The 14673-nt window shown below is 58.1% G+C and overlaps 1 protein-coding gene across 2 annotated transcripts in view; it reads right to left on the bottom strand.

Moving 5' to 3' along the window:
* CACNA1G (calcium voltage-gated channel subunit alpha1 G) overlaps positions 1-14673 on the bottom strand; it is a 62773-nt gene that overhangs the window by 8211 nt on the left and 39889 nt on the right. Inside the window, exons 19-31 of one of the 2 annotated variants that reach the window (XM_068530410.1) lie at positions 14158-14226; positions 13837-14021; positions 12891-13017; positions 11297-11422; positions 10643-10732; positions 9873-10065; positions 8009-8062; positions 2779-2930; positions 1910-2019; positions 1059-1192; positions 728-798; positions 516-594; positions 300-421 (exon numbers count right to left, since the gene is read on the bottom strand). In XM_068530410.1, coding sequence (XP_068386511.1) covers positions 300-421; positions 516-594; positions 728-798; positions 1059-1192; positions 1910-2019; positions 2779-2930; positions 8009-8062; positions 9873-10065; positions 10643-10732; positions 11297-11422; positions 12891-13017; positions 13837-14021; positions 14158-14226 — 1512 coding nt within the window. Of the gene's footprint in view, positions 1-299; positions 422-515; positions 595-727; positions 799-1058; positions 1193-1909; positions 2020-2778; positions 2931-8008; positions 8063-9851; positions 10066-10642; positions 10733-11296; positions 11423-12890; positions 13018-13836; positions 14022-14157; positions 14227-14673 lie in introns of both variants that reach the window. The other variant, XM_068530409.1, reaches the window with a different exon arrangement.

The raw sequence follows: 14673 nt of genomic DNA on the forward strand, positions 1-14673 counted from the left end.
AGCGGACAGAGCCATCCTGGGAAATCAGGTCTCTGGTGTCACGGAGCTTTGCAGGGGGAGAAGGAAGGGCAGGAGGAGGGAGTGACGGTGTCCTGGGGGCAGAAGACCACTAGACACTGTCCTGGGAAGTGTGAGTCAGAGCATGTCCTGGGGAGAGGGAGTTCCAGAGTATTCCGGCATGGGGGACAGAAGGTTACATGCTTTTATTCACATCCAGTTCATCTTGAGCCAAGAAGTGGGGCTGTCTCCTTGGGGCCCGAGCCAGCCCTGGGAGGGACCTCGCTGCGGTGGGCTCTCACCTTCATAATGCCATTCCAGTTGTCACCTGTGGAGACTCGGAAGAGGGTCAGGAAGGCCATGCCAAAGTTCCGAAAGGTGGCATGGCGGCCCAAGCCCTCACAGGGGTGTGTCTCGTCACACTCTGGAGGAGGAGGGAAGGGGAGAGAGGCCCGAGTTAGTCCAGGAGCCCCTGGGTCTCCAGCCCTGGCTCCTCTGCCCTCCCTACCCCAACTCACCCAAGTCTCCAAAGAGCTCCACGCCCAGAGCTGCAAAGATGAAAAACAACAACATGAAGAGAAGTCCCAGGTTCCCCACCTGGAAAAGAAGAAAAGAAATGGAAAAGGTGCCACTGGGTCTCCCAGCCAGCTTCCCTGAGCCCCTGCCCCTTTGGAGAGCACCCTCTCCTTCCCGAGAGGACCCTTCCCACCCACCCCCGCCTCCCAGCTACCTGGGGCAGGGCCTGCATCACTGTGTCCAGCAGCGCCCGCATGCCCACAGCCATCTTCAGCAGCTTTAGCACTGCAGGACAGGACAATGTCGTGAGCTGGCCCCTCTGGGTCCCAGGTCACACAGCTGGTGGAGCCAGGGCCAGGCTGCCATGGCTTCACCCCCACCCTCGGCCCGGCCCCCAGCTTTCCTTTTTGGCAGAGGCTGGAGGAAAGGCTCACGGAACCCACACCCACCTCATCCCTAGCCAGTCAGAGCTGACCCCTGCCATCTCCCCCCGAGCAGGTCACCCTGGGAGGGTGGCCACGGCGGGCAGGCAGCCGGGCACTGACCTCGGGCGATACGCAACACCCTCATGATGCGGATGATGGTGGGGTTGATGGGCAGTGAGGCGTTGACCTCGATCTCCTCCAGCGTGATGCCCATGATAGACAGCAGCACAATGGCCAGGTCCAGCTGGTTCCACCTGAAAGCCCAGGACACAGCTCCCTGAGGGGGGGCACTGCAGAGGAGGGGGCAGTTGTGGCAACACGAGTGGCACATTCTCAGCCACAGAAAGGAGAGTGGAGGTCAGCCTGTCCAGTCTTTCCATCCTGCAGAGAAGCGGTGGTTTATCTACAGTCACACAGCCAGTTGGTGGCACAGGTAGGGCTAGGACTTTAGCTCGGGGGCCTCTGCTTTTCGTTTTTATTCATTTGCTTTTTTATCTAGCATTAATATGGCATTTGCTCTGTGCCAAGCACTATTTGAAAGTCTTTACAAATCGGAGCTCACAATCCTCACAACTCTATGATGTAGATACAGCTATTATATCCCATTCTACGGATGAGGAAACGGAGAGCGATTAAGTAACTTAAGTAACTTACCCAAAGTTACCCGCTTCTAAGTGATGGAGCCAGGATTCAGATCTGTCCAGGCAGTCTGGCTCCAGTCTAAGCCACACTGGTTTTCAGCTGTCAGTGTCTGCAGGCTCTGCTTTGCCAAGCTCCCTCCCTTCCCTCCCATCTCCCAGGCCCTGGATATACCCCCACCCCCAGCCCACCATCAGCCCTGGGTAGGTCCTGGGGTGGAGTCTGAACCTCCAGAGTCAAGAAAGGTCTTCAGGCACTAGATCCTCCGGGGCACCTCCCCAGGAGAACACACCCTTTTGCCCACTCCCCTACTCCCCTCCCCTCTCTGTTACCTGTCCTGGAAGAACCGTCGAAAGCCAAAGGCCACCAGTTTGAAAACTGACTCCAAGACGAAGATGACCGTGAAGACGTAGTTGCAGATCTTCAGAGCCTCGTCCAGGATCTGGCAGGGATGGAGGCAAGATGCAGGGTCTCTTAAGGCCCAGGGATGATGCCTGCCCTGACCCCTCTATCATTCCTCCCAGATCTGGGAGACAGGGTGAGTCTAAGGGGGCCTTTCATCTCTTCCCACCATGATGGCTGACCATTGGTCACCACTCTAGGATAGAGTAGGGTTCTCATTCACATGCATGATCCAAACTTGGTGTTGAAGGATCTCTCTCCTTGAGGGTCAGTGAGGAGATCACATGAGAATGTGCTGGAAGGCACAGAATGCTAGAACTGGAAGGGGCCTTTTGCATTATCAATTCAATGTCCCTATTTTACAGATGGGAAAACTGAGACGTGGAAAGCAGCTGACGGAGGCTTATTTGAGAGGTGGCAAGATCACAGGTGAGGTTTGGAGCTGGATGTTCACGAGAACTTAAAGTCCAGAGGGGCAGGCACTGGTCTGCCTTCTTTACCCTCAAAGGTCCAGTACATGTAAGATACTCAATAAATATCTGCTGGGTGAAGAAACCAGGTCCTCTACTTCCTAGTTGTGTGACCTCGATCAAGTCAACTAACCTCTCTGAGCCTCAGTGTCCTCATCTGTAAAACCAAGACGAGACCGATCTTCAGAGGGTCACTGCAAGGGGTACAAGAGGACCCCCTCTAGGGCACCCAGCACTCGCCGGAGGTGCTCTGGCCCAGGCTGGGTTAGATTCACCTGGCAGGCTCATGGCTGGAGGTGGGGTCCAGATGGCCAGTCGCTCGCTCCTACCTGGGGCTGCTGGTAGTGCTCCATGGCCATAGTGACCACGTTCAGCCCAATGACACCCGTGATGAAGAGATCCAGGTAGTGGCTGGTACACAGGTGGTGGACGAGGAGCCGGAAGCGGGAGTAGTCCGAGTAGTAGGGTTTGCACTGGGCCTCTGGTGGGGCAGCGGGGCAGGGAGGGGGGAACAGAGCAGCCATCGGGCCCTGCCCCCTGCGTCCCCTCCACCCACAGTCCCTCACAGCCACCAGCCTCTAATGCCAGAAACATTCCAGCGTCATCAGCATCCTCATCCTCCACGCACTGCCCTTTTGGGCGGGGGCAGCTCTCTCAGGGTCACCCCTCCAAGCATTTGTTCTACTGGCTACAGTCGGGCAAAGAAGGGGTCAGGACATGCAGAGCTCCCCACCCACATTAGACACCAGGTGAGCCCCCTTCCCGAGGCAGCCTCCAAAATCCAGCAGCCCCTTGTAACACCCTCGACTCGATGGTCTGCAGCAAGGCCAGATCAGTAGATGAAAAACAACCGGTCTTATTGCACTCAGAGAAAGCTCCGATCAATGGAGAGGTGAAGGCTCTTGCTCCTTCACCAAGCTCAGCCTCTCGAGGGGAGCAGAGGAGATTACACAGAGCTGGGATTTGGCGATAAAACCGGAGATTGGAAATTGGACATCTTGTTGGCTGGCTGCACCAACCCACTGAGAGGGCCGCCGGGGGCAGGGGCAGGGTCTGGGTCTCCTGAACCCTCACGTGGGGGAGGGAGGAGGGGCGGCCACAGGGCTCTGCTCTGTCGCACCTGAAGGGCTCACCCAGTTTCTAATGAGGCTGTGCCCAGCCCGCTCCTGGGGGCCAGGGCGGCTTCCCCTGCAGGCTGGGCTGGAAGCACTGTCTGAGATCTGTCAGAGGCGTCATATTTCTCTTGTAATTAGTGAACCACTTAGTTATAAAGATCATGGTGCCAGAAGGTTGACCTACTAAGCAGGCAGAATGAATCTGGGGGCAGGAGATTACAGGGGGCCCTTCCTCCACGTGTGAGGAAAGGCCATGCCAAGTTGGGGATACATGTCATCAGAGGCAGGTGAAAGATTGGGTCCCCAGGCAGCCACAAAGAAAGAAGAGGCACCCCGTGGGGAGGCTTGGGGCAGCCTCAGGTCCCAGACAGCCCTTCCCCCTCAGGAGGTCTAGGGCGGAAGCCAGCGAGCCAGGGCTGCAGCCTCTGAGGACTGTGCCAGGGGCGGCAGGAAGCTTTGGGCTCAGGCCAGCTTGGTTATAACTGTCCTTTCCCATGCAGGACTATTAACAGAGAGGTAAACTGAGGCAGGGAGCGGCCTGGGTGGGGCCCCACCAAAGGCCAAAGGAAGAAGAGCACCCAAGAGCTAGCTGCCCGTTCAGCCTCACCAGATGCCACGCGCCAGCATCAGCCTTGAGGTGTGGATAACCAAGAGGCAGAAAGCCGCAAGTGTTCTGCTGCACCATACGGTGCGTTGGGCCATATTTTTGTTTCCAGAGATGGGCCAGCCAACTGTGGCTTTGTTTGCTCAGGCAGCCCTCCCGGCCCCCAGGAGAATGGGGGTGGAGTGGCTGGGGTCAGGGGACAACATGAGGGCACAGGTCATCCACACAGCGATGCTATCTGGAGGGTGAGTGGGCGAGCCAGCCTCTTCCTTCCTTCCTTCAGAACCCACAGAACCAGAGGGCGCTAGTCGCCCAGCGTTGCCTTAGCAGCTGGAACTCTTTCTCTGCATTAATCTCCATAAGTGCCGAAAGCACCCAATCCCATTATGCTAAAATAGGAATGGAGAATTAACTAAAATGTTTGAATACAATTAGGTTAGAAAAAGTGGCTCCTTATTAGCCCCATTATTAGCTGAGACAATGCAGAGGAGAGGTTGGGAGAGTCCCCCCCCCCGCCCCTGTCACCCCAGTCTGACTGTGTTGGCAGCCCCAGGCCAGATGGAGCTGCTGTCACCACCTCCTGGCCTTGCTCTGGGAGACAGAGGAGCGGGTGGAGGCCCAGAGGGAAGGTGGGGGCAGGACGACTGAAGCAGGGCATCTGTTCACAGCGACCGGTCCCAGGCCCCTGAGGTCTGTACAGAGCCCTTCTACCCTCGGCCTGGACCCCAGACCGGCAGGTACCAAGGCTGCCAGAAATCCCCCCATTAGAGCACAGGTCCAAAGAGTACGAGGGCTGACCTGATAAGCATCTCCTCCGCCAACCCCTTTGCTTTACAGAGGGAGAGAAGGAGGCCCATCAAAAAGTGAGTTATCTACACATTGTGAGGCAGCAACGGAGCCAGGACCTGAACTCCCAGCCCCAGTCCTTCACCAGCTGCCAGGTGGGTTTAGACACAAAGCCTTGGGGCTTTGGCCCGGAGGGTGCCCTCGAAGAGTTTGCCCAAAGGCTCTTGTTGTTGGGCTCTGGATGATGCCACTCCCCTTTTGCTCCCGGACCTCGGTTCTACAGGCAAGCATCTGGGCTCAGAGAAGAAACTGAGAACCCCTGGGAGGAGCCTTGGGTGGGTGTGCTGCTCTGACAGCTCCAGCTGTAGCCCAGGAGGGGCCTTGACCAGTGGTCACTGGCATGTCGGCAGCAGCCCTGGCCCCATCTCCCTGCCTCCTACCAGTATGAGCTGCCTTAGATGGAGAAAATACCAGAGTCAGACAGTGGGGAGAAGGGCACCCCTAGGACTGCCCAGCGTCCAGTCAGGGGCGGGAGCAGAGGAGAGGTGCAGTAGGGGGTGCAAGGCTGTGAATGAGAGCCACAGGCACAGTGAGTTAGTAGGGGTCCCCGGAGCACGAGGCACAGCCAGGGCAGAGGGTTTGCAAAGGAGTGTGGTGGGACTAGGAGGAAGGCAGGGGTCACTCCCAGGGACACAGGCCCCCATGACAGAGGCCACCTTCAGCTGCTATAGCCAGGCCTGATCAGTGGGTCCTGGTGGAAGGAGAGAGGGTGAGTGGAGGTAGGCGCCACAGGAGGCCGAGGGGAGCAGAGCTGGTGCTGGAGGCTGAGTCATCACTTGGGGCTGCCTTGCTTGCGCGGCAGCCCCGGTCTCTCCCTCCACCTGGAAGCTGGGCTGGACCCAGGTGTCTGGTCAGGACCATTTTCCTGATAATCAAAGACTCTTCCCTTCTGCCTTTCCCTGGGATCTGGCTGCTCCGCTTCTGCTGGGGGCAGCACAGGGTGGGAGTGGTGCTGGCAGGGAGGTATGGTGCACGTGTTTGATTCCAGCAGCCCCAGACTAGAGGGTGTGACTTCATCCCCATCACACCGTTGGGTAGACTGATGCACTATCATCGCCACCCCCTGTGAGCTGATTGGAGATGCAGATGCTCAGGTCCTACCCTGGACCACTCTGTGAGAACCTCTAAGGTGGGGCTCAGTGGGGAATCTGTGTTTTAATATGTCCTCTGGGTGATTCTTAGGCACGGTGAAATTTGAAAAGCTCTAGTGTGGACCACACAGAACACGAGGTTTGGGAAAGAGGGATATGGGGTGATTTGAGCCCTTGTTTGGGGTCTCTGAGTCTTCATTACCAGCTGGAGGGGTAAGACACTGTTGTAACCAGTCTACATACATGCCTGTGCCAACAGGAGCATGGCAGAATATCCCCAGAAGGGGGGGGGGGTGCAGTGTGAGAGTAAGAGAGTGTTTAGCATTAAGTGGGTGTGTCAGGAGACGGTCTTGGGGGCCATGGGAATCTGCACGTGTTGATTCTTGGGGGAGAAGCCTCTGTGGGCCAGCCCTGTGGTATTTTGGCATGAGTGTGTATGTGTAGACACGTCAGCCTACAGACCAGGTGAACCCGTAAGGGAAAAGCTGAAGGCCACGTCCCCTCACCCTCCTCTCATTCCCTAACACATCAGGAACTCACAGCCTGACTCTGAGATGTGGGGCCCAGGCAATCCAGACACAAAGCAGCTGGAGCCTCCTGAGCCCACAGATGGTCTCTCAGTGCCAAACATCATAGCTCAGCACCATGGGGACAGGAGATATCAACCCACCCAGGGTCTCAGGGGTGACCTCTCAAATGGCAGCTCAGGGGGTCCCCTTTGATCAGGCAGCCCAGCACCCACAGGGCAGCGTCTGCTGGAGTCAGGCTCCTGGGAGAATGCAGAAAAGTGGACAAAGGTACAGCCCATGGTTCCCAGCCTGGAGTCCCAATCCCTCAGCAGCCTGAGGAGGCAGCCACATGGGGGTCCTTAGGCTCTTCTCAATATTTCTAAAAGCTTAAAGGAAATCATATGCCTGTGCTAAGACCCCACAAGCTAATTTAATGGCAAAATGGCCTTTCTTTGTTATCGTTCAGTGTGAAAGCTTCTGCAGCTCAGAAGCTCTGATTAGCAATTAGATGTGCCGTTGATTAATAAAAACGGTGAAACAAAGTCATTATTGAGTGCTCTCAACTTCAAAGACTCTTTTAAAATGTGGGGTCTGTTGGAGGAGATGACAAGGGGGGCCCATAGGGACGAACAGGTTGGGAACCGCTGGGTGGAGACATCAGAGGGTGTAACGAGTCCCCACAACTCTGTCACAGATTCTCAAAACCCCTGAACCTCTGTCTGGGGGCTGTGTTGGGAGAGCAGGGGCCAAAGGACCAGGGGAGGGCAGGCAGAAACAGGAGGGCCTTCCCAGGGACACGGCTCTCAAAGAGAATGACCCAACTCACTCCCAAATCTTTGGCTTTTGGGGGAGAAGCTTGTGGCTAACTCAGGCCTTTGATTCCTAATTCCTGCTGTTCGTAGCGATGACGTGGCCATCGCAATTACTTGACTGTTAATGAGTCTGTTCAATTACTCATCGTCACATTTTTAAAACAAATCCTCTCCCTCTCTGCTCCTCTTACCCTGCTCGCTTGGATCAAAGTATCCCCTTCAGACAGAAGGAGGCAGGAGAGATTGCCGCTCTAATAATCGAACAGTGTGACCTGGGAGGAGGAGCAGGAATGGGAGGAGGCGGCAGGGGGCTGGGAGCTCGGGCCTCGGAAGCCTGGCCAGACAAGGAGGGTCCACCAAGAGAAGCTGGAGGGAGGGGTGTGCTAAGGCCCTCACCTCCTGTCCAGCTAGCACAGGCCTACGGGGTGCCATGGAGCCTGGCACCCCAGGGACCCTTACCCCTCACCCTGAGAGGACAGAATCAGTGAGCCATGGAGAGGGAGCAAAGAGGATGCCGGCACGCATGGGGCGGGCCTGACTGCCCGGGCCACACCCTGGAACCCACAACCCCAGACGCAGTACCTGGCGCCGCGCTGGCTGAGCTGCCGGAAGCAATTACATCGTCCAGCATTAGATCTAAAAGAACGAAACACGACATCGGTCACTGGCCGGACCAGGTGGGCTGGGCAGGGCCCCCTCAGCAGCTTGCTCCCCGTGGGCTCTGACCCTCACTCTTCCTATGAATAGGGCGTGCTGAGCAAGGGTGGCTTGTCCTGAGTGCCAGCCCCAAACTCGGGCACAGGGCACTTGAGGAAGCTGAGCAATTCGGCCAGCTCATCAGGGTCACAGGGGCAGGGAGTCGGAGGCATGGGGAGGGGAGGAAGCCTGTCCTCAGAACAGATGTCCACTCCTACCCGCGCTGCGGCCTCAGCAGCACCTGAGAAGGCTGCAGACCCCGGAAGGGGAGCCAGCTGGTCAGGCAGGGCCACGGTTGCCTCCTGCCAAGAGTACCATCTGCAGATGTCCTGCTGAGAAGGCAGACTGCAAGGAGGGGCGGAGTGGGAGCATGGCTGCTGGGGGCAGTGCGCCTGCTCGGCCTCAGCCGTCCACAGGGAGCCAAGGCGGGACCCCTAGCCCAGATCTGCTGCCCAGAGGCCAGTGTCCCCTCCCCGTCCGCTGGAGCAGCCCCGCCTCTCACGTGGAGCGTGGGCTCTGTCCCACCCAACCTCCCCCACACCCCCCTACAGCCCTCCCCTCGCTCCAGGTGCCCTCACAGGTAGCAGGAGGTAGAGCCAGGGGCTGAGGAGGCACCGCAGCCCCCAGACCCTCTTGGTAGTACTCACATTTCAACAAACCAAAGGGAAAACTCAGAGCACCTCATGCATCTTATCGGCATAAGAAAGACAGTTGTGAAAGGGTAGAGAGAGGAGGGGAAACCCACAGACCAAACAGAGGCAGACACACAAAGGCTTAGAGAAACCCACACATAAAGACACTTAGAGAGAGTGGGCAGTGACTGAGAGAGAGTCACACAGATTGTCGAGTACCAGACAGACAGGCAGGAGCCCTGCAGACGGGGAGGGGAGCCAAGTGCAGACACACCTGCAGACACACGGGGAGACAACAGGACCCGCACGCCTGTCACCCCTCTGTCCTCCCTGGAATCTGGGTGTCTTTCGCTTAGCCTCGGCCCGCCCATTGGCATGAGAGTGTGAGGAGGGAGGGGGTGGGGGCCTCACCCGGCCAATGGCAAGAGATGTTGGAGATGGAAGGTGAGGGGCTGAAGGGTCTAAGTCCAGAGCGTCATGACCTTAGAGTTCCTGTGACCTCAGACCTTCCCTGAGCTGAGGGAGTATTTTTGTACCGCTTGGCAAAAAAAAAAAAGGACAGTCAGGAAGCCAGGGAGTTTTGCTGGAGATAGGGAGGAAGGAGGGGTCTGGGGTTTGCTCACGCCACGGTCCATCTGTAGGTTCTGCTGAGGCCTTGCCCAGCAGCTACAGACACTGGGTAGCCACAGGCTGAAGATGCTTGCTCGCCAACACTGGGGCAGGCAAGGCTGGCACTTGGGCCAAGCCCGGGGTCAGTGGGCACTGGCACGGGGCAATGCAGCAGGATTTTCATCCCATGAGGCTCCTCTCAGAGTCGAGCTGGGAGGGACCGTGCATCAGCTCCCACCTGGCATCATCTGGGGAGCACAATGCTGAGACCGGGAGCCCCGCAGGGGGGTAGCTCCCCTGCCCTCACAGGGCTGAACTGGTCTGCTTCATGCAGGCTCCAGAGGCTGACATGCTCTCAAGGGGAAGGAGGAGGGGAGGGGGCGGGAGCATCTTCTCCCTGCCCCAGCCCCAGCCCCTAGCCCCTAGCCCCCTACAGTCGCAAGGCCAAGGTCAAGTACGACTCAGAGAGATGTGGAAAGACTACCGACCAGCCATCTGCTTCTCCTTACTCCTTCTCTTTTTCTCCAATCTCCGTAGACGCTTCTCCTCCCGCCGCCGGGCCTCCTCCTCCTCCTGGTGCTGCCGACACTTGTGGAAGTTCTCCACCACCACGCCCACGAACATGTTCAGGACAAAGAAGGCCACGATGAGCAGGAACGAGATGAAGTACAGCAGCATCCAGGGGTTGTGGTTCATGATGGGCTGGTGGGGAGCAGGAAGGACAAAGTGGAGACATTAGCTCAAGGGTAACTGTCACAGGTGCGGCCCTACAGCCTGCGTTCCTTAAGACAGGGCCTGCACACTCAGTTACGCAGACCCAGCAGGTGATGTAAATGAATGATGTGGGTTTGGTGTTAGGCAGTAGGGAAAGGTGGGGACTGTGGCAAAATATAGAGAGTGGATGTTCTATCCAAAAGGGGCAGCTGCTTCTTTGATTCAGCTGACTCCTGCCCTTCAGGAATTCAAGCCCAGTGTTTCCAGATCTTTGGACTTCTCCTGAGCAGGCCCAAATCCAGATTTTCATGTAAAATTTGTCAATTTTTAACTGCTCACCACTAATTCAAAAAAATTTAAATATGTTGCAAGCCAATAAAGCATGACCGGATTTGCCTGCAGGCCACCAGTTACAGCCTCTGCTGTAAGAGGCGGTGCCTCTTGGATGGCGTTTTGCCAACCTGCCTTGCTGTCTTTCTGTCCAAGCCTGCGCCCATCACACCTGGAGTTGGCCCATGGTGAGTGGCCTGAGCGCAAAGATGGATTCTGCCCACCTCAGCCCTACCTGCTGGTCCACACCGACAGCATCCAGCCCATCATACATGATATCCACCCAGCCGTCCTTAGAGGCCAGCACGAACAGGGACATTAGGGCCTGCGGGCGGGAGGAAAGGACCACTTGAAACCTAGGATGCATGGCCAAGCCACCCACCACTTCCACCCAAAGCACCTCCTGGCAGTAGCTCGGGGGGACCCTAGGCCTTCAGAGTCACACTCCAGGCCCCGGGAGAGCTCTCTTTCCCAAGGCTCCTTGGCTGCTATGAAGCCAGAAGAGCCGTGGGAGATGACCTCAGCCAGGTAGAGCAAGGGACCCCAGAGTCCTGGAAATCCGGAAACCAAAACCAGGGTGGGGCAGGGAAATAAACCGGCAAAACTGAGCGAGCTATTTCATTTTCTACATTTCTGTTTCTGTGAATGTGGAGTGAGAAAAAGAATCATCTTGACAATATGCCTGCACCTTGTACCGTGCGAAACAAATACACACATCATCTCACTGTATCCTCACTCCTCCCCTCCAAGGAGATCCCATTAGGACCCATTCACTAGCTGATGAAACAGAGGCGGGCCAGTTGCCCTGCATGCATCACTAAGCATGGACTTGTGTCCTCCCCAGACTCCTGCCACCACTCCCACCTCCACCTTGGAGCCTGGGGCTCACCTGGCCGAGGTTGTCAAAGTTGTACTTGTGCCGGACCCACCGGTAACTGGCCTCAGCACAGTCAGACTTGTTAGTGATGTTCCTGGTGTCCTCGCCCTGGCACACGAAGAACTTCCCTTTGAAGAGCTGAACACACACATGCCCGGAGACAGAGAGAAGCGAGCTGTGAGCACAGGAAGCCCAGACCAGCCCTGGGGCTTAAGAGCTCTGGGCACACCCTGGGTGAGGGCCAGGTGCTGGGGCAAGTCAGAGAAACACTGACAGGAGCCTCCCCTGCAGGCACCCCTTTCTCGGGGCTCCTTGGAGCAGAGGCCCTGGAGAGGAAGGAAAGGTCCTCGGGGAGGGCGCTGGGAAAGGCTGGAAGGAGGGGAACGGTCATTCGCTTCCTACAAGGGGGGAGGCCCGTGATTCTGCAGGTGGGGTCCCTGGGCCAGCAGCATCAGCACCATCTGGGAATGTGCTCAGGACCACCCCAAACCCGGTGAGTCAGACACTCTAGGGCAGGGCCGAGGGATCTGGATTAACGGTGGGGGCGGGCTAGGTATTATGGACCCCACTTAACAGATGAGGAAAACCGAGGCTCAGAGAAGTAAATTCACTCATTAAGGTCATACAACCAGTAGGTGGTGGCAAGGGGGCTGGAGCTCAGGTCTTTCTGACTGGAAAGCTCACGCTCACTCCAGAACAGACCAGGCTATGACTGTGGGGAAGGGATGTGAGGGACAGGAGGACCAGGGGGCCTAAGCAGGCCAAAAGTAAGGGAAGGGGAAGGGGCACCGGGTGTGCAGAGAGGCACCACGCAGCCCTGGCAAACGTACACCAGAGTGGTCTCTAGAGCCAGAGATTTCGAGGAAACACAAGAATCCCCCGTCCCCAGGGCAGAGTGGATACCCCAAGAAGCCAAAGGAAGGGATAGGGATGGGGGTAGCCACCCCGGAGCTCCCTCTGGCCCAACAGCAGCCATCTACGCTGCAGCTGAAACATCTGGAGCCTGGGGCGAGGCGGGGTGCTCCGGAAGAGCAGGACGGAGGGGCTCCCCCGGCTCCCGGAGGCGCCTGCTGAATCCTGCAGGCAGCTCCCTTTCTTTTTCCTCCAAAGCCAAGTTCCCTCCCTGGGACAGAGGCCAAGTTTCCCCAGCAGCCCCCACTTCCTGCCTCGTCTGGGGTCTGCGCCCGCCTGCCTGCCAGCTCGCTGCTAACCTGGCCCAGCTGCCTGGGCCCTGGATCCCCAGGCCTGGCCTGCAGCCCACCCGCTCCAGCAGGGAAGGAAGGGAGGGGATCCCTGAGCAGACTGTGGGCCAAGGCCAGCGTCTGCGCTTGGAGTGGCGCGTGAGAGGGCAGAGCGGCAGCCTGCGTGGGCACTGGCCAGAGCCCGAGGCCCCCTCCCCTTGGTGGCCTCTTCCAGGCTTCCAGTTTTCTCCAAAATGCCCAGGAGGCAAAGGGGCCTGAGGCCTCGGGCTTCGAGGGAAGCATCCCTATTTATTCTTTTCTGGGATAAAGGTGGCGGCAGCACCTGGAGCCGCAGCATTCCCGGGGCCAAGAGGAAGGCCACTCCTCAGGTTTCTGCTGACAGCTGGCCCCGGACCCCCACAAACCTGCACCCCCAGGATGCCAAAAATGATGAAGAAGGCACAACAGATGACCACAATGTTGCCAATGGGCTTCAGCGAGGACATCAGCGTCTCCACCACCAGCTTCAGCCCCTGTGCCCGACTGATTACCCTGGGGAGGGAGGGAGGGGGGTAAGAGGGGTTCCCGGCTCAGACACTCCCTCGCCCCTTGCCCTGCTTGCCACTCCCTCCCATCTTGGCTCACTGGTCCCCATCCTGCGCTCTAGTGGAGGGAAGAGGTTGACACTCTGGGCTCACAGTGCAGACACCCCCACCCACCCCCAGACCTCCACCTCCACTGCCAGGATGTCAAAGTATTACCTGATGGGGCTGGGGTGCTGATTCAACCCAGGGATGCAGTGTGTTGTGGGGATGGGGAGATAAAACTTGTGCGGAGCACGTAGAGGGCAGGCAGGGACGGAAGGGGTGGGGAGGTGGATCATCACAGCCAGGAAAGCCCTCGCTGGTCAGTCAGTATCCACCCCATCCACGCCCCCACCCACGGAAATTCCCGACTCTGGGTGGGGGTCGGGGTGACTGCCTTATTGGTGAGATCCCCTGCTACAAGTGTTACCTGGTGGGTAGTCCCTGGGATGGGGGGGGGGGGGAAAGAGGGGGAAAGCGGGAAACAAAGTCTGTCACTTCACGGGGAGGGCCAAGTGTCACCCCTGAGCGTACCACCCAAGGGAGAGCTGCAGCTGAAGGATGTGAGGGTCCTGCCTGTGGCCACTTGTACTGTGCCCTACAGGAGTATGTCACATGGGGGGGGTGGTCACTGAGGGGGGTGCCCGTGGAGGGAGACTGCTGGGGCCGCAGTTAAACCCAGTGAGAAGCGATGTCTGGAGCGGGGGACAGGGCTCCCTGCGGGGTCACAGGCAGGAGGCAGGGGCAGGTGGGGTGCTGGCCGTTGGGGTGCGCCTGCCCAGGGCACCTGAGCGGGCGCAGGGTTCGCAGCAGCCGCAGCACCCTCAGCATGCCCAGGATCTTGGTGCCGCTGTCGGAGACCATGGACACCAGGATGTCGATGATGGAGATGAGCACCAGCAGCCCATCCAGCACGTTCCAGCTGCTGCGCAGGTAGGCCTGCTCCCCGAAGCACCAGCCCAGCGCCACCACCTGAGGACGCCCGCGCGTCACCGGCACTGCCACCTCCCTGCAGTCAGTCCCCAGCCCTGCCCCTCCATTTGTGACCCAGGCTCTCCACCCCCACCGAGCGCCAGATGGCTCCAAACCAACGCCGACCCCGCATCACCTTCACTGTCATCTCAGCCAGAAAGACTGCGGTGAAGATGTAATTGGAGAGGGTCAGGAAGATGCGTTCCTGTAAGAGAGAGCAGGCAGGTGTTGCCACTGGGATCCCCTCCTCGGGCCATGTCTGCTCTGCACACGGAAGCCAGGAACTGCCTCCAATGTCTGACTCAGAACAAAACCCCCCACTCTCCCCAGCAAAGCAGACAGTCTCCTTCCTGCTCTCCCACCCACCCCCCACTCAGACACACACACACACACACACACACACACACACACACAGCCAGCGTCAAGCCCCCTGACTCACTTGCAGCTCTGGCCACAGTCCCACTCTTGCCCCTGAACAGAACTGCCCCCCACTACCTCCCGGAGTGGCCTTGAGGGGAAAGTGCTTCCCACCGCAGTGCTGTCATCTGAGCCCCATATCTCAGGCCCTATTCACCAATTCCGTTCTTAAAACTGGAGCAGGATTTAGCTTGATCTCTTGACGCCCCATCCTACTCTCCTCTGCTCCACGTAC

The sequence above is a fragment of the Eschrichtius robustus genome, chromosome 20 (assembly GCF_028021215.1).
Source record: "Eschrichtius robustus isolate mEscRob2 chromosome 20, mEscRob2.pri, whole genome shotgun sequence".
In the NCBI taxonomy this organism is placed as follows: domain Eukaryota; kingdom Metazoa; phylum Chordata; class Mammalia; order Artiodactyla; family Eschrichtiidae; genus Eschrichtius; species Eschrichtius robustus.